A 19,228-nucleotide genomic window follows, 5' to 3' on the forward strand; every position below is an offset into this window, starting at 1 on the left:
TTTCGACACATCGCGAGTGGGTATGTGCGCGTTCTCTGATCAGTACTGACAGAAACGAGAGGGGGTGTGGTAAAACAGTATTTTGCCATTAGCAAGAGGAAGCAGAAACCTCAAGGCGATACCTCCACCAATCTTAACTATGAGGGGAATCTATTTATGTACATGTTTGCATCTGTTTTGATCTGTAAACTTTAAGGAAGGGAAACCTCTACCCTCTCCGTGCTCAGCCAGAGCCAGCCGGGCGCCCGCGCGAAGCTGAGGGTAGGTGGCTCGCTTTGGCGCGATACGATTTCATTTTATTCCCCCAGAGAGAATTAAGTCATTGGCTTAAGCCTCAAGTGGGCGCAGAACTTGGACCGGAACTCGGGAGGACGAGAGCCGAGCGCGAGAGGGAGGAACGCGCCACCGAGCCTCAGCCAATCAAAGGCCGTCAAGAGCGATTCAAACGCTGTGACTTGGCCAATGGTGGCGGTTGGCGCCTTGCCTTTCGCGCCTCCCCATGGGACTGGGGGGGAGGGATTTGGAACGTCGCTTGCGCTCCCTCCAGTAACCGTCGCCTGAGGCGGTTGCTTTTTGTTGCTGTTGAGTTTGCCGCTTCCTTCCATCGTCTGCCCGTCCAAAGCTTCTCATTGCTCAGCGAAGGCCTTCGTGCTGGATTACAGAGCGGGAGAGCGGCCAGGTGAGGACGCGTTGCTTACGGGTCGGGACACACCCCTTCGGCGCCTTTCCTGGGAGGGAGGGCACCGGGCGGTCGCCGCCTCCTCCCTCCTCCTCCATTTTCTGAGGCCTTGGCAAGCTCAGTGCAGGCAAACTGCAGCCCTTTGGTTCCAGCAGTCGTGGCTGTCGTTTCTCCGTCCTCGGTCTTTCACCAGCCTCTGTTTTGAGAGTTCTGGGTCAGTCCGTTTTCTCTCTCAGTCTTTACTTTTCGTCTGATTTTCACCCCCGAAACACAGTAGTGAGACCTTGAACTAGTTTCTCTTAAGGGCCGGTTGGGGGCGACGCAGAGCTTCTGAAATGAGTTCTCCCCTCTTTTGGGAAAAACATGTCGCCCGTAAGGAACAGCGAACCCCAAAGGTCGGGGAGGTTTACAGGCGTCTGAGAACGCATAGGAATCTAGAAATGATTATACTGTGGAGGTTCTTGAAGGCTGCGATCCCAAACATCCTTACTAGGAAAATCCCATTGGGATTTGTTTTGGACAGAAGGCAGGATCGAATTTCACGTACGTTTTAAATGTGTTTATCTCGAGCCGTGCTTATGCGCTGTTCCTCGTTCTCGCAAACTAGTTTCTGAGAAGAAAATAGACGACGTTTATTTTATTTATTATTATATTTATATGCCACCTTTCCTCCCAAGAAACTCAAGGGTTGCGTACATGGTTCTTGTCCTCCCCATTTTATCCTCACAACAATCCTGTGAGTTAGCTTACGGTTCCTACTGGGAGGAACGGCGGGATATAAATTTAATAAATAATAATAATTAGGCTGAGAGTCAGACTCGTCTAAGATCACCCAAAGCTTCATGTCTGAGTAAGGATTTGAACTTACTGGGTCAGAGGTCGGAGCCCAGCCCAGCCTTCCTACTTACTTGCTCCACTTTGGCTCTTACTGGTTTACAGGCCTTTAATTGAAACTACTGAAAACTTGAGAAATAGATTATTTGTGCTCGACTAAGCTGTTCAGAGCAAAAAGATAGTGCTTAAAAATGAAAATGCTGGTGCAAGAAGTCTATTAATCTTAAGGCTGTAGTACTATGATCACTAATTGTATTGGTATTGAAGCTAATAAGTGGTACCATAAAAGTTTAAAAAACTTGGGCCCTCTTTCTAAATAATCTGGTACAGCTTCCTGTTCCACAGACAAATGTATGAGATCCTTTCATGTACTTATGTGCATACACTGCACAGATGAAGATTTGCAAGTTGTAGCAATAATTCTATCCTAGCATTAGAAAAGATACAGAACAAGGATACCTTTGGGTCCCATACCAAAGCCACCCAGAATGAAACATACAGCTCTTTCTAAACTTGTATTCAGATCACTTTAGAATGATATTAAGGTTCACACCATATATTTGAAGCACATTCAATGCACGCTTAAGGCATGTGACTTCCTCCAGAGTATCATGGGAAGTGTAGTTTGCTGAGAATTTCTAGCTCTGTGAGGGAGAAACCACAGTTTCTAGGATTCTTTGGGAGAAGTCATGTGCTTTAGATGTGCTTTAAATGTATGGTGTGCATCTCTGGGTCAGTAAAAGTCCACTGCCAGGGGGCATGGAGTATTCAAGCCTTGGCTGGTAGCAGCTCAAGGCACCACTTCTGTCAGAATCCTGTCCTTCCATTGAATTATGTGCCCCATGATCCATAAGGGGCCTGGTGGCACACCCCAGGCATCAACAGGATTTCTATTAACTGCAGTTTCATGCAATAGTCTTTGGTGGTGCACAGATCTAATTTAGTGGAGATGTAGGATAGGTGCATCTGACATAGTCAACAAGGAGTCCTGTTGCATTAAAAAATGACCTGGATGTTTATAGTTTACAATTACAGATTACAAGGCCAAACCAGTTATGTGGGAAACTTGTGCCTGTTGCTTCAATCTTCAGAAGCACACCAGAGTTTAAGATCTACTTTTGTCTTATTTTGTCTTAAATTACTAAGCGGAATAACAAACATACAATTTAGGAATTTGAAATTGTTTGAAAAGTTATTTAATTCAGTATAGATATTGTTTGACTTGCACTGTTTGTTTCTCTAGAAGTAAGTTCTCTGGATTTGTAATGTGATGACGATGAAAAGGGCATAAATAATACCACCTTGAATTCATTTAAGTGCTTTGATGTGTCAGTGGGTTCAAAATAGTTTCAGAACTGTAGCATTAATGCTTTACTCTGCTAAGATTAACATAATATTTTGGAGGTATAGTGAAGAGGCTTGTGACACTTTAAAGAAAAACCATGTATAGTGGCATGCGTTTTTGCAGGCAAGTACCAACTTCTGATGATGCAGGCTCTTGCCTACAAAAACTTACGCTACCTTAGGCTCATTTGTTATGTCACAATATTTTTTGTTGTTAGTTATGCTATAACAAAGACTATCCCTGGAGTTAATTGTGGAATTGATTGTGATGCAAAATGTATCAGGTTTTTGGATAGGGATTATCAAGGCTTGAAGAAACTAATTGACAATTTTTCAATTTAGAATGGTGCACATTACTGCAGGCAGATTGGTTAAGGATCATACTCCGGTTTGTGCTTTGCATGAGAAGGTCTGAGCAGAGATGTAGAATTCACAAAAAGTATAAAGCCATGGGGAAAAAACAGTGTTTTTCTTCTGGAAATTTTTTTTTGGGGAAAAGTAGAAAAATATGTAGTACTTATATTTTTAGCACTGTTTACAGATCAAAATTCACTTTGTTACTTTAGGAACATAGCATGTTTTATGTATAACTTAGTTTGCCCATAAAATTATCATGTTTAGTATATTAAAAGTACAATTTATTCAGACAATAATTACAGATTTACCTTTTGAAATTTTTGTTATAAATTGAGCTACAAGCTGCTGAACTGTAAGGAATGTAGCATCTATTTGGTTTTACAAGTTTATGAGCAGCAGGAAAAAATAAAAACAAGAATCCATCAACATTATATTTATTTACTTAAGTTAATAATATGCCCTTCTAAAGGAACCCAAGTTGGTAAACAAGCAAGCAATAAAACATCTTTAAAAAAGTAAAACAAAGAAAATTGCTATGTCCCCTCTAGTCCACAGTGTCAAGCAGACATAAAGTACTAATTTGAATATTAGGCAGGCACCATCTCTGCTGTCTTTTTGGGGCCTTTTGAAGACTTTCCTTTTTCAACAAGCCTTTTAAGTTGAGAGCTATCCCAGGCTGTGTCTGTGTCAGAATTGCTTAATATGTTTTTTTAAATGTTTTTAACACTGTTTTGTCTTAATGTATTTTAAGATTTGTTTTTATGATGTTTTAAAGTGTTTTTAGTGCCTTGTTTGCTGCCCTGGGCTCCTGCTGGGGGAAGGGCGGGATACATATTAAATAAATAAATAAATTCCACAGGAAGAACTGAATGAAAAAGGAGGCAGGGGATGCAAGACTCAGTGAAAACTACATGAAATTTAATCAGTCTCCCTTTCTCTATCACTATCGGTGTTTGTGTTGCTCTGTATAGAGAAGTGAAGGCCTGGGGGGAAAAATGGTTTTTTTCCAAAGCCTTTTTGGGGATTTTTCTGAAAAATTGAAAAAATGAAGACAAAATGGATTATGGAAAGTTTTAGCATGATGAATAAAATGTTTAATTGAATCTTGCCCCCCCCCTTTTTCTCAGTTCTTTTTATGGGAATGGATGTTTTATGTCTGCTTAACACTGTGGAAGACTAGCAGAGACATAAATAATTTTTGTTAATGTTGATGGTTTCTTCTGGTTTTTTTTTAAATTGTTTTTTGCCTGCTCCTCATAAAGTGGCAAAACGAAAGAGGTTCCTTACAGTTCAGGTTTTCCTTACAGCAAAAAAGGTTAATTTCACATATTCGTTCGTTCGTTCGTTCATTCATTGCACTTGTATACTGCCCCATAGCTGAAGCTCTCTGGGCGGTTTACAGCAATCAAAAACATTAAAACAAATATACAATTTAAAACACATATTTTAAAAACAATTTAAAACACAACTTTAAATTTGAAACAATATAAAAACAATTTAAAACACATGTTAAAATGCCTGGGAGAAGAGGAAAGTCTTGGCCTGGCACCAAAAAGATAACAGTGTTGGTGCCAGGCACACCTCGTCAAAGGAATCATTCCATAATTTGGGGGCCACCACTGAGAAGGCCCTCTCCCTTGTTGCCACCCTCCGAGCTCTCCTTGGAGTAGGCACCTGGAGGAGGGCCTTTGATCTTGAACGTAGTGTACGGGTGGGTTCGTATTGGGAGAGGCGTTCCATCAGGTATTGTGGTCCTAAGCCGTGTAAGGCTTTATAGGTCAAAACCAGCACCTTGAATCGAGCTCGGAAACATACAGGCAGCCGATGCAAGCGGACCAAAATCGGTTTTATATGTTCGAACCGTCTGGTCCCTGTTACCGCTGCAGTTTCCGAACCGTCTTCAAAGGCAGCCCCACGTAGAGTGCATTGCAGTAGTCTAATTTGGAGGTTACCAGAGCACGGACAACTGAAGCTAGGTTATCCCTGTCCAGATAGGGACGTAGTTGGGCCACCAACCGAAGTTGGTAGAAGGCACTCTGTGCCACTGAGGCTACCTGAGCCTCCAGTGACAGAGATGGTTCTAGGAGAACCCCAAGCTACGAACCTGCTCCTTCAGGGGGAGCACAACCCCATCCAGGACAGGTTGGACATCCACCATCCGGTCAGAAGAACCACCCACTAGCCGCATCTCAGTCTTGTCTGGATTGAGCCTCAGTTTATTAGCCCTCATCCAGTCCATTGTCGCAGCCAGACACCGATTCAGCTCATTGACAGCCTCACCTTAAGATGAAAAGGAGAAATAGAGCTGCAGGTCATCAGCATACGGATGGCAACGCACTCCAAAGCTCCGGATGACCGCACCCAACAGTTTCATGTAGATATTGAACAGCATGGGGGACAGAACTGACCCCTGCGGAACCCCATACTGGAGAGTCCAGGGTGCCGAGTAATGTTCCCCAAGCACCACCTTCTGGAGGCGACCTGCCAAGTAGGAGTGGAACCACCGCAATGCAGTACCTCCCACTCCCAACTCAGCCAGTCTCCCCAGAAGGATACCATGGTCAATGGTATTGAAAGCCGCTGAGAGATCAAGGAGAATCAACAGAGTCACACTCCCCGTCTCTCGCCCGACAAAGGTCATCATACCAAAACCAGGCCTGAAACCCGACTGAAATGGATCCAGATAATCGGTCTCATCCAAGAGTGTCTGGAGCTGGCCTGCAACCACTCGTTCCAGGATCTTGCCCAGGACCTTGCTCATGGGGTCTGAACTGGCGGTGACCGACCAGGAGAGAGACCTCGGGGTTGTAGTGGACAGCACGATGAAAATGTTGACCCAGTGTGCAGCAGCTGTGAAGAAGGCAAATTCCATGCTAGGGAAAATTAGGAAAGGTTTTGAAAATAAAACAGCTGATATCATAATGCCGTTGTATAAATCTATGGTGCGGCCGCATTTGGAATACTGTGTACAGTTCTGGTCGCCTCATCTCAAAAAGAATATTATAGAGTTGGAAAAGGTTCAGAAGAGGGCAACCAGAATGATCAAGGGGATGGAGCGACTCCCTTACGAGGAAAGGTTGCAGCATTTGGGGCTTTTTAGTTTAGAGAAAAGGCGGGTCAGAGGAGACATGATAGAAGTGTATAAAATTATGCATGGCATTGAGAAAGCGGATAGAGAAAAGTTCTTCTCCCTCTCTCATAATACTAGAACTCGTGGACATTCAAAGAAGCTGAATGTTGGAAGATTCAGGACAGACAAAAGGAAGTACTTCTTTACTCACCGAGTAGTTAAACTATGGAATTTGTTCCCACAGGATGCAGTAATGGCCACCAGCTTGGATGGCTTTAAAAGAAGATTAGACAAATTCATGGAGGACAGGGCTATCAATGGCTACTAGTCATGATGGCTGTGCTGTGCCACCCTAGTCAGAGGTAGCATGCTTCTGAAAACCAGTTGCTGGAAGCCTCAGGAGGGGAGAGTGTTCTTGCACTCGGGTCCTGCTTGCAGGCTTCCCCCGGGCACCTGGTTGGCCACTGTGAGAACAGGATGCTGGACTAGATGGGCCACTGGCCTGATCCAGCAGGCTCTTCTTATGTTCTTAGTTCAGGATCTTGTAGATCCATTTGTTACCAAAAAAACCTAAAAATTTTAAAAAGTAAATTCAGTTTGTAATAATTGTTTGATTAAAATGTACTTTTAATATACCAAATGTGATAATTTTAAGCCAAACCCCTTGTACATAATTACATTTTATGTTCCTGAAGTAACAAAGTGATTTTCAATCTGTAAAAAGTGCTAATATTGCATTTTTCAATTTTTCTGAAAATTTCCATTTTTTTCTGGAAAAAATGGTTTTTTTCCCATGGCTTCAAAATTTCCAGAAATTTTACATCTCTAGCTCTGTACCTTTTCCCATTCCCAGTCCTTTGAGGCCTAGTCAAGAGCACAGAAACAGATTCACCAACTATGCCAACAAGAGAAAGCCCATAAGCTGGGGGTTCTTAACCTTTTTTGTGCTATGGACCCCTTTGGCAGTCTGGTGAAGCCTATGGACCCCTTCTCAGAATAATGTTTTTAAATGCGTAAAATAAAATACATAGGATTACAAAGGAAACCAATTATATTGAAATACAGTTATCAAAATGTTTTTAAAAATTGCGATACAGATATAGTAATATATGTGCTTCTTCATTAATGCATTAAATAACAAGCATACATTTAAAATATAGGCAAGTTAAAGTTTATTTTTTAAAGACATATCAGTGTGAAGGCTGTTGCTTAGCTTGAATAAGAACATTAAACTGTGCGGTGGTCTTTGACAAGGCAACACGCATGTCATGTTGGACATCCAGTCGATTTCAATTTTTTGTTTTGATTGTTACAAGTGTTGAAAATTCCAATTCGCAAATATATATTGTTGCAAATGGAATTAAAGCTTCCATATCTCACTTTACAAGGCAAGGATAGGCTTCTCTCAAAGAACACCAGAATTCTCCAAGGCTTTTTGAGTTAAACTCCAATTGTAGTAACTTTCTTGTCCTAAGATCAGTGAGTTCAACTTTGGCTAGGTCAACATCTTCGATACTATTTATATCAGAAAGAAAAGGATTGTGGATCCATGATTCTACTTTAATGCCATCTCGATAGAAATAACTTTTGAAAGAGTTCTGAAGTGTTTCCAGGTGTTCGCAGTTTTCTTTTCAAAGAAATTGACAGAGAATCTTGCGTCTCAACTCCATCTTGGTAAAGCACTTCCTCCAGCATTTGAAAGTTTGCAAGGATGTAGGCCTCTACTCTCTTCCATATCAGCAGCTTAGCCAAGAAAGCTTGTAATTTTTCAGTAGCATCCATAATGGTGACTTCAGGACCTTGAATTGAAGTAGTGGTCAGCCTAAATGATGTTTTGAGATATCTGCAACAACTCTAATGTGATATGAAATTATTTGTGATTTCCATTGGTGACAAAGTCACAGGTACTGCTAATACTACTGTGGTTTGTTGCCTACATTCATAATTGAAGGAAATGCTAAATTTCCATTAGTGGTTAGTGAAAATAAAGATGCCATTTTTTCCACATGCAAGTTCACGGACCCCCTGAAGTATATCCATGGACCCCTTGGGGGTCCCTGGACCCCAGGTTAAGAACCTCTGCCATAAGCAAAGAAAACATTAAATCCTTCTTCCTCCTCTTGGGTCAGTGGCAATGCCTCCTAGAGGCAGAAATGCATCTTACTCTTGTATTTGAGAGTTGTACTTTCAGTGTACAAGTCAGGGCTTATTGATCCTCAGTGTACAAGAATTGTAATGATCTGATACTGTACATAATCTTAAAAGTCTTCCTGTAACTTGGTTTTTGAAATCATTTTGGGGAAGTAAATATATGAACATTTTGTCTTAAACATTTCATTAATTTTTATTAAATATTTAATAATCCAAAATTTTCCCAGTTTCTCGGGGGGGGGAAGGGTTTAAGGGGAAAAAATGAAAGAACAAAAAAAAAAATCCAGTCTTTTTTCCTCTCAGGCCTTCTCATTTCTAGGTTTGAGGTTCAGTGGCATTTCCAGGAAGGTCTCCTGCCTGAGACCCTGAAGAGCTGCTGCCAGTCATTGTATGTGAGCTATGTGGACCAATTGTCTCTTGTTATAAAGCAGCTTTGAATATTCGTAAAACAATCAGTGAATCTAGTGGCACCTTAAAGACAGAACAAATTTATTACAGAATAAGCTTTCATAAACCCAGGAACACTTTATGAGATGCATGAAATGAAATCTTAGTTGGCAAGTGCAGAAAGGAGAAAATTACAAGGTGAAAGTTGAACGGCAATGCGATGCAAATTTGCTGTCTGTGATCATTAGAGCTTAACTGTATATGAAATATTAACGCTTTAACTCTTTATAGTAGCTGATCTGTGATAATTGCCAAGATGATTGTATGAACATCTGTAGTGGATCAAGGAGCCATTCACAAGAAATAGTTATAGATAGTACAGATAATCCTGTAATTTGTAAATTAATTAGCACATGTTGTGTGATAAAATCCCATTGATTCAACCCACAAGGGAAGTTCTTGATGAATTGTATTTTGCTTTGACATTCCTTTGTTCCTGAATGTTTACGCTAAAGCCATTTAGAGTGTATTGGGAGGCTGAAATATTCTCCCATTGATTTATGGAAATAGCCATTTCTGATGTTAGATTTGTGTCCCTTGCATAGAGACTGACTTATATGTCCTGTGTAAAATATATAAGGCATTGTTGGTAGATGATGGCATAAATCCTATTGAAAGAGGAGCAGGTGAATGAACTTCTGATACAATGTTGGCTCCTGTTAACTATGTTGCCTATGTACCTAAATTGCTTTTAATCCATTCAGAATGCTTATAATGACTTTGTAAACAACTTGGTATGCTGATGGCAATTTGTTTAAAGAAACCATTTCTCCAGAATAGATTTCCATTGGCTGCCCCTCACTTTGTTAACTCAAAGGCTTCTCCTCTCCCCACCCAACATGCAATCTGCTCTGTATACACTTACATAGAAGTGGAAAGGGACTGCCTTCAATCCCGACTTAATGGTGACCCTATGAATAGGGTTGTCATGGTAAGTGGTATTCAGAGGGGGGTTACCATTGCCTCCCTCTGAGACTAGTCCTCCCCAGCTGGCCAGGACCTGCTTGCCACAGCTGCACAAGCCAGCCCCTTCCTTTTCTGCAACTGCCAGCTGGGGGCAACTGGGCTGCTTGGGACTTTGCAGCTTTCCCCCGGCTGCACAGGTGGCAAGGCACGTAATCTCTGAGCTACTCACTGTGGGGGTGATCTTTAGCTGGCCCTTGACACCCAGGAGACATGAGCAGGGATTTGAACTCACAGACTCTGAACTCCCAACCAGGCTCTCCTCCCCACTGTGCTATACCAGCTGCCTACTGATTTCAATGGGCTTGCTGCCAGGTAAGTGTAGACTGGATTGCAGCCTTAACAGTTTTGTGTTGATTGCATGGTTAAAAGGGGAAAATCCTTGTTCCAGCCCATGCTTGTGAGTTAAATGACCTGCAGAAGTTAATGGATTTTTTTTCATTTACTGATTTGTAGTCCATAAAAAGCCTGCGAATAAAGATACTGTATATGTTTGGGTTTTGTTTTGCATTTTCTGAAGTATTTTTTGTAGTTCAATTGTTGTGGATGCAATTGTGAAAGTTGACAATTCTATATGGCTGCAGTCAGGAGAACTGACTTGGATCCTGTTGTATTCTGTCCTTGGTGCTTTTAAATTGTAGTTCCTTCTCTGTTACATATCAGTGGAGCAAATACCCATCATTGATGTTTATGGGAAAAGGGAAATGGCAGGTGTCTGCATGAGAAGGCTCTGCTGGCTCTTTCTCTCTGTGTGTGTAAAGAGACTTGCTACTTACTCACTGCGAGGAGGTTTCTCAGAATTTATGGTATAGCTACAGTACTTAGAAAGTTGAAATTATGTAGTGCATGTTCTACAGGATACCCTGGGAGCAAAAGTCTGAGGAATGTAGATGTCATGGCTGGGAGGCAGTGGGTTCTTCCACTTCTGATTTGTCAAAGGGAGCAAGATAAATGGGCTTCAAACAAGGCTTTATAGGGAAGAGGACACCCGCACCAGGCATCCTCCCAAATGTTTAGATGCCACTTCAATGGTGTCTTTGAGTGTACTCCTTTTAGTTGCTGCCATTCCCTCCTGGGAGAATATATATACATGTACCTGGGGAAACAATTTGGTGGGAACAAAGCCTGTGCACAAACCGAATGGCCTAATCTCTGTTAATATGGACCCATGGTGTGGCACCTATGTTCACCAGTCTCTTCAGTTTGTGTGTTGGCCTTCCAACTCCTCATAATGACATGCAGTGTTTATGTGAGCAGTTAATGGGGGATATGATACCTTACAATTTGTGATGCAAAGAGGGATTCAATGGGGATTTTATCATACCTGATTCTGATCTCATGTAACAATGTGATTAAGTTTCACTTATCTATAGAAGTGGAAGTTGCAGATACTAAAAGGTGAGCCTGTTCTTCTGATACCAAATCAAATGGCAATGTACATCATAATGTATGACAATTTTGATGTGCATAAATGAATTTAATTTGCTGATTAGCAACCAGATTGTATGAGTGGTAAATTCAACTTTATTTCTTAATCCACAGTAACGTTTTAATTCAGGTATAGTCATAGCTATATGCTTGCTCCTTTGATTTATTTAGCACTTTTTTATTTAGCACTGTACAGCAACTAGTATGTAGGGGACAAAGAGAACTATTACAATAGTTGTATAGAAATAGAAGAGGATAACAAAAAGGGTAGAACAAGAGCCCTATTCCAAAAAAATAGAGAAATTAAAGGGAAATTTAAACCAAGAGTAGGGATGTTGAATAATCACCAGGAACAGATGGCATACCAATAGAGTTGCTACAAGTTACTGTGACTGCTGAATCTGTCCAAATTTGGACAAAAATTTGTCAACAAATATGGAAAAGAAAACAGTGGCCCACAGACTGGCAGCGTTCAATATACATCCCAATTCCAAAAAAAAGGGATTCCAGAGAATGCAGTAATTATCAAACTATTGCCTTAATATCCCATGCAAGTAAAGTAATGCTCAAGGCTCTTACCATATATGGAGTGAGAATGCCAGATGTCCAAGCTGGATTTAGAAAAGGAAAAGATACCAAAGATCATATTGCAAACATACGTTGGATAATGGAAAGGACAAAGGAATTTCAGAAGGAAATCAGCCTGTGCTTTATAGATTACAGCAAAGCCTTTGACAGTGGAGATCACAAACTATGGAATAATTTAAAAGAAATGGGGGTGCCACAGCATTTGATTGTCCTGATGCGCAACCTATACTCTGGACAAGAGGCTACTGTAAGGACAGAATATGGAGAAAACGGCTGGTTCCCCATTGGAAAGGGTGTGAGACGGGTATATTTTATCACCCCATTTAATCTATATGCAGAACATACCATACGGAAAGTGGGATTGGACCAAGATGAAGGAGGTGTGAAAACTGGAGAGAGAAATATCAATAATTTAAGATATGCAGACGATACCACACTACTAGCAGAAATCAGTAATTATTTGAAATGAATGGTGTTGAAAATTAAAGAGGAAAGCACAAAAGCAGGACTACAATTGAGCATCAAGAAGACGAAAGTCATGACAACAGAAGATTTATGTAACTTTAAAGTTGACAAGGAGGACATTGAACTTGTCAAGGATTATCAATACCTTGGCACAGTCATTAACCAAAATGGAGACAATAGTGAAGAAATCAGAAGGCGGCTAGGACTGGGGAGGGCAGCTATGAGAGAACTAGAAAAGGTCCTCAAATGCAAAGATGAACACTAAGTCAGGATCATTCAGCCCATGGTATTCCCAATCTCTATGTATGGATGTGAAAGTTGGACGGTGAACAAAGCGGATAAGAGTTTTGAAATGTGATGTTGGAGGAGAGCTTTGTGCATACCATGGACTGCAAAAAAGACAAATAATTGGGTGTTAGAACAAATTAAACCAGAACTATCACTAGAAGCTAAAAATGAAGCTAAAATGATGAAACTGAGGTTATCCTACCTTGGACACATAATGAGAAGAGATTCACTAGAAAAGATGACAGTGCTGGGAAAAACAGAAGGGAAAAAGAGGAAGGCCAAAGAAGAAATGGATTGATTCCATCAAGGAAGCCACAGACCTGAACTAACAAGATCTGAACAGGGTGGTTTATAACAGATGCTATTGGAGGTTGCTGATTCATAGCATCGCCATAAGTTGTAATTGACTTGAAGGCATATAACAACAACATATGTGGCTTGAAAGCGCTTAACAGACTGAGAATCTGGTTAAGTTTCTCTCACAAGAACATTTTCAATCTAGAGTTCTGTGTATGTAAGATGACCAACATGCTGTTATTTTTAAAAATCTTTTATGTAACCCTGGGGTCCTGAACATGGTGTCTCCACCAAGGTCCCCTACTTCTCCCAGTTTTGTTATTGAGGGAGAGGATTGCCCATTTGTGGTAATTGTTGTTTTGTTTAGTTTTGTAGGGAGGTGTATAGGTGTTTTGCAGGACAGGTTTTGAGTGTTACCTGTTTTTCTTTGGTGAAATGAATACATTGTGATGCCCTTCAACAGTTTCTTAGATTTTCAAATATGCCCCGGCCCAAAAAGCGTTGGGACCTGTCATAAACATTTTGGATTGGGAGGTGCATTGGCATTCCTTCAATGAACTGAAGGTTCTGGCTGCAGTGGAACACTGAATTAAGCATGATTAAACCCATTGATTGCAATAGGCAAAGCATACTGGTTTGTACCGTCTGCGGTCTATAGTGTACACCTCATGTACTTGTTTTCCTGTTTTTGTTTAATTTCATGATATTTACATATGTGTGTCTGTTGAACTAATATGTTTGTATGGATGGGAAAATCCCACCTTTATTGAACCTGGAGCAGAACAGCACTCACTGTGGTCAAGTGCTCATGCATCCCTTTCATCCTTCTCATCCAGCACACAGGTGACTTGGCTTAACTGGAGTTCATGTATGACTGACTTTTTGCAGCCTTTACACAAGCAACTTAAATTTCCTCCCTTTTCTTTTCAAGATTGAAACATGCCCAGGAGAAAGTTTGCCGATGAAGAAGTGGTAATGGGCCGGTGGCCTGGAAGTGTTCTGTATTATGAAGTGCAAGTAACCAGCTATGATGACCGCACTCATCTTTATACCGTAAAATACAAAGATGGAACTGAACTTCAGCTGAAAGAAAGTGATATGAGGGTAATTAGTCTCTAGAATGAACAGCATTATCAAGAAGGACTCGTTTGTTTGATTACTGATTAAGCCTTTGGTCAGCGCGTTGGTCATTACTATTTGATTCTGTGTATGTTCTTGCAGTCCTATGATAATATTATGGGGCGGTATCCAAGGCACTGGTTTAGTTAGTGCAAGGACTTTAATTTGTTCTACAGAACTTCCACCCTGTGCACACCCTGCTCCCTCCCCAGATCTGCCCCAGATGCTTGATGGGCCTGTCCAGAACAGATTTTGGGGCCACGCAGGGAAAGGAGGAGAAATTCCATTGCATAACCAAAAGTCCTTGCACTGATGGGACAAGTGCATGGAATACCACCCATGGTTTCTTTGTTGCACTATGTGTCAGCCAATTATTTTCTTTTTTCCATTTTCTTACTGTTTTAGCATGTTTTAAGATTAGTCCATTAGAAAGGTTTCAATGTGATTGATTCATAGGAACCTAGGGAGCTTATATGCTGCCTTATACTTAGTCAGACCATTCGTGCATCTTGCTCGGTATTGCTACACTAACTGGCTGTGCCTCTCCACAGTTACAGGCAGAAGTCTTTCCTAGCCCTACTTGGCTGAGGATTGAACTTGGGATCTTCTGCATGCAAGGCATGTGCTCTACTACTAAGCTTCTCCTAAAGCTTTCCTTATAAAGCTTTCAGGGGCATTCAACAAATCAACAAAATTTGGCATATGCGGGTTGTATCATGTTCATGGATCTTGTTGAAATCTTATACATTATACATTTAGAAAAGTATGCACAGCCACATTTTATTTTTATTTTTAAAAAAATCAATGGGGGCTGGTCTGCTCCTTTCCATAAATTTCTACTGCACCAGATATTCAGGAAACTTTCAAGAAATGTGTGCTCATTATCTCATGTGTGCATGTACATTCAGTAATAATGGCTCTGGTTATGTTAATTCACATCAGATAGTATCTTGCACACACAATGTTTCAGGAACCTGAATTTCTGAAAAATGCAAAAATCCTTCTCCATATAAATATGTGTGCAAGATGCTCTAAAGTCCAAAGAGCGTTACTTTGGAATTTCAGGGTGTGTTTTAACAACTCAAAGGAAGATCATATTTATGTTCCAAACAATTATATTTTAAACATTTTGATATTAGGTGTGTTTTACTTTCAGTATCACTGCTGATTACCGGAAGTATACAGAAGTCTGCATATGTACTATATTTTAATAATGTTAATCAAATCATTTAAATTCTACATATAATGAAAATCATTCATTTTTGCATATATTACAATGGCGACAGTGCCAGAAACATGCATTTCAAATGTCTGCACTGTAATTTTTGGATAAAAATGCTTTATTTAGTGCTGTAGTTTGAATATTTTGTTTTCAAGAGTAATTTGCTGAAGGCAGGCATTATAAAACTCAATAGATAAGCACAAGCCATACGATGCACAGCCTTTTTATGTTGTGCTTCACAAATGCATCTCAAGTATCTCAAGTTAAGGTGGATACAGTTCCTTCATTTCACTGCTTTCTACTGTTTTTATCCATCTCCAAATGATATTGCCAAAATCTGAATTAGTTTTAAAATGGGTGGATATTTTTTACCGCAGATATAGAGAAATTAATAACTACCTACTAGTTTGTAAAGCTAATGGTATAACTGATTTTATTTACTTTTCAGTCAGTGTCATCTTTTCGATTTAGAAAAAGCAGTTCTTCCTCAGGTTCCCCATCAAGACGCAGTGGTAGCAGATCTAGATCAGGCTCTAGATCTCGTTCACCTGGTCGGCCAGCAAAACACAGACGTCGTTCTTCCTCTCAAAGCAGAGAAGCGAAAAATGAAAAGAATATGGTTGGGGAACCTAATCTAATTCCTTTGGTATTTGATTTACTTTTATTCTTGTCTCATCCCTTATGTTTCTCCCATTATTTTCCACTATTAATATTTTATTTACAATTTTAAAATTGGTGTCTGTAATATTGAAACACTTATTCAGGTGAAAATGTCAGATTTTGTTTTATTAGTGTAGTTTTAGATGTGACATAACTTGGTTTTATGGACCTACAATCCCTAAATAGCTTTCTTTGATGTAATGAAATTGATCATGAATATGCAATTTTGAGTCTTTGTGTGGTAGTAATATCTAATATTATAATTACTATTTTCTTATACCCTATCTTTCCTTTTGCAAGAACCTAGGCCAGTTTACACCAGTAATAAAAACAAAAGTAAAATAATGACTCGCAATAAATCCAACAGTAAGTTAAGCAGATAAAGCCAATTAGGCTGTGTCCTGAAGGCCTGCAAAAACTGTTATTTTCAGATGCCTCCTAAATGCAAACAATGTTTGCTTTATGTCGTGGGCCACTGACCATGGGCTCACTTACTGAGGGTACCACAAGCTGGGATTCTCAGACCATGCATTGACTGGTACTGGGGAAGGCATTTTCTCCAATGGGCAGCAGGACCCCCCTAAGTGGAATATCATCTTCCTTGGGTCTGGTGGCTTGCTGGCAATTAGTGCAGTGTTTTCAGGATCATTGTGATGTAATTCAGCTTCGCTGGCTCAGACAGTAAGCAGCATTCTGCTCTAGCTGCAACTTCTGTACCATCTTCAAAGGCAATCCCATGTAGAGTATATTACAGTCATCCAACAAGGAGTTTATATGAGCATAGATGACTATAGCTAGGCTGTTGGGTCCAAAAGCTGTATCTGGCAAACCAGCCATAGCTGGGCATAGGCACTCCTCACCACTGAGGCCACAGGCCTCCAGCAGCAGCATGGAATCTGCAGACTGTGTACTTGTTCTTGTAGGGAAAGTGCTATCTCTGTCTAGATCCCCAGGTTTCGAATAACTTTCGCCCAATTTCGAATTTACCATTTTTGGGCAAGGTCATTGAGCGAGTGGTGGCTAATCAGTTGTCGACACACTTGGATGAAACGGATTATTTGGATCCATACCAATCGGGTTTCAGGACTGGACATGGAACTGAAACAGCCTTGGTCGCTCTGGTTGATGATATGAGGAGGGCATTAGATAGGGGAGAATTCACCTTTCTTGTCCTCCTCGATCTCTCAGCGGCTTTTGATAGTGTTGACCACAGTATCCTTCTACAGCGCCTGGTGGGATTGGGAATAGGAGGCACTGTATTACGGTGGTTCCATTCCTTTCTCTCCGATAGGCATCAACAAGTAGCATTGGGGGAGGAGGTTTCAGACCCTTGGCCTCTCAATTGTGGAGTGCCACAGGGCTCTATCCTCTCTCCCATGCTATTTAATATCTATATGAAGCCGCTGGGGACAATCATTAGGAGATTTGGGCTGCAGTGTCACCAATATGCGGATGACACTCAGCTCTATCTCTCGTTTAAATCTTCGCCAGAGTTGGCTGTGGAGACCATGTCCAAGTGTCTGGAATCCGTGAGTGGATGGATGGGAAGGAACAGGTTGAAGCTGAATCCCGATAAGACTGAGGTGCTACTTGTGGGGGACAAGAGAAGGTTGGGCGACATTGACCTGAAGTTCAATGGGGTGAGATTACCCCTAAAGGACCAGGTCCGCAGCCTTTGGGTTGTTCTTGATTCCAAGCTGTCCATGGAGGCTCAGATCTCGGCAGTGAGCCGGGCAGCTTGGTATCAATTACACCTCATTCGTAGGCTGCAACCCTACCTGCCTGTTCATCAGCTCCCACTAGTAGTGCATGCCCTGGTCACCTCTCGTTTAGACTACTGTAATGCGCTCTACGTGGGGTTACCCTTGAAAACGGTCCGGAAATTGCAACTTATACAAAATGCTGCGGCTCGACTACTCACAGATTGTCGCCGCCGGGAACACATCACCCCAGTGTTGTTCGATCTGCACTGGCTTCCAGTTATTTTCCGGGCTCAATTCAAGGTGTTGGTATTAACCTTTAAATCCCTATACGGTTTCGGCCCAGTTTACCTGATGGAGCGCCTCCAGCGCCACCAATTATGCCGCCCGACAAGATCAGCCGCTCAGGACCTTCTCTCAGTCCCATCAACTAAAACAGCTAGGTTGGTGGGGACTAGAGAGAGGGCATTTTCAGTGGCGGCCCCCACTCTCTGGAACTCCCTCCCATACGATCTTTGGCATGCCCCTTCCCTGAATGTATTCCGCAAAGCCTTGAAGACCTGGCTCTTCAGACGGGCCTTTGGGACTTCCGGGGAGGGTTAATTTTTAGCACAAATTGCCTATTACTCTGAACTGTTACTATTTTACTGTCATGTTGTATTTTATCTGTATTTTATTGTGATACATTTTGCAATTGAATTGTATGTCGCCTAGAGTGGCCATAGGCCAGATAGACGACACACAAATTAAATTATTATTATTATTAGAGCAGGCTATCCACCTGTTGTATTGCAGAATCCAAGAATTGCTTACCCACAGAACCTCTGTTTTATTGGGATTCAGCTTCAATTTATTGGCCCTCATTCAGCCCATTGTTGCCTCCAGATATCAGTTCAGCACTTGCAGTGATTGCTAATTCAGATGGAATGGAGAGATAGAGCTGGGTATTGTCTGCATATTGGTGACACTGTGCTCCATATCCCTGGGTGATGCCTCTTAGCAGTTTTGTATAGATGTTAAATAGTTTGGAAGACAAGATTGTTTTTAAAGCCTTAGGGGACCCCAAGTAGAACTGTCATGGGGATGATGGTTGCAGCTTCAAAGTACCTCAAAGCTGTATGTAAGCATCCTTCATCAGCTGATTGTCAGGGCATGCAAAGAGCTGCACAGGACTCTATACATAGTGCTTTGCAGGTGTCACTGATAGGTGCCTGCAAACTCCTTTTTGCCAAGTCCCATCACCTAATGTCATATATGTGTAGGGCAGGGGGGGGGTCATGGCATGGATTGGCGGAAACAGCCTCACAAGCCAAAGGGGGAGGCCTGGAGAGCCAGAGGTTGTCAACAGGGAGGCTGTTATAAGAGGAATTCTGTCAATACCACGTTAACTGTGTCTTCAAAGTCTGTTCAGCTACATCTACATACAGATAAGCCAAAAATACAGGAAACTATTATAGGGCAATATAGTTTTACAGTAGCTGCACTTCCACTTAAGGCAGCCTTTCCCAACTAGTGGGCCACCAGATGTTGTAGGGCCACAATTCCCATCTTTCCTAACCATTGGCAATGCTGGCTGAGGCTGGTGGGAGTTGTGGTTCAGCAACACCTGGTGGCCC

The 19,228-nt window shown here is 41.4% G+C and overlaps 1 protein-coding gene across 2 annotated transcripts in view; it reads left to right on the forward strand.

The window, feature by feature from the left end:
• The first annotated feature begins 359 nt into the window (after positions 1–359).
• The window catches only part of LBR (lamin B receptor), a 42,537-nt gene continuing 23,668 nt past the window's right edge, over positions 360–19,228 (forward strand). The window contains exons 1-3 of one of the 2 annotated variants that reach the window (XM_061625053.1): positions 360–679; positions 13,843–14,015; positions 15,701–15,898. In XM_061625053.1, the coding sequence (XP_061481037.1) occupies positions 13,851–14,015; positions 15,701–15,898 (363 nt within the window). In that variant the 5' untranslated portion in view covers positions 360–679; positions 13,843–13,850. The remainder of the gene's footprint in view (positions 680–13,842; positions 14,016–15,700; positions 15,899–19,228) is intronic. The other variant, XM_061625054.1, reaches the window with a different exon arrangement.

Source organism: Rhineura floridana, chromosome 4 (genome assembly GCF_030035675.1).
Source record: "Rhineura floridana isolate rRhiFlo1 chromosome 4, rRhiFlo1.hap2, whole genome shotgun sequence".
Classification (NCBI taxonomy): Eukaryota; Metazoa; Chordata; class Lepidosauria; order Squamata; family Rhineuridae; genus Rhineura; species Rhineura floridana.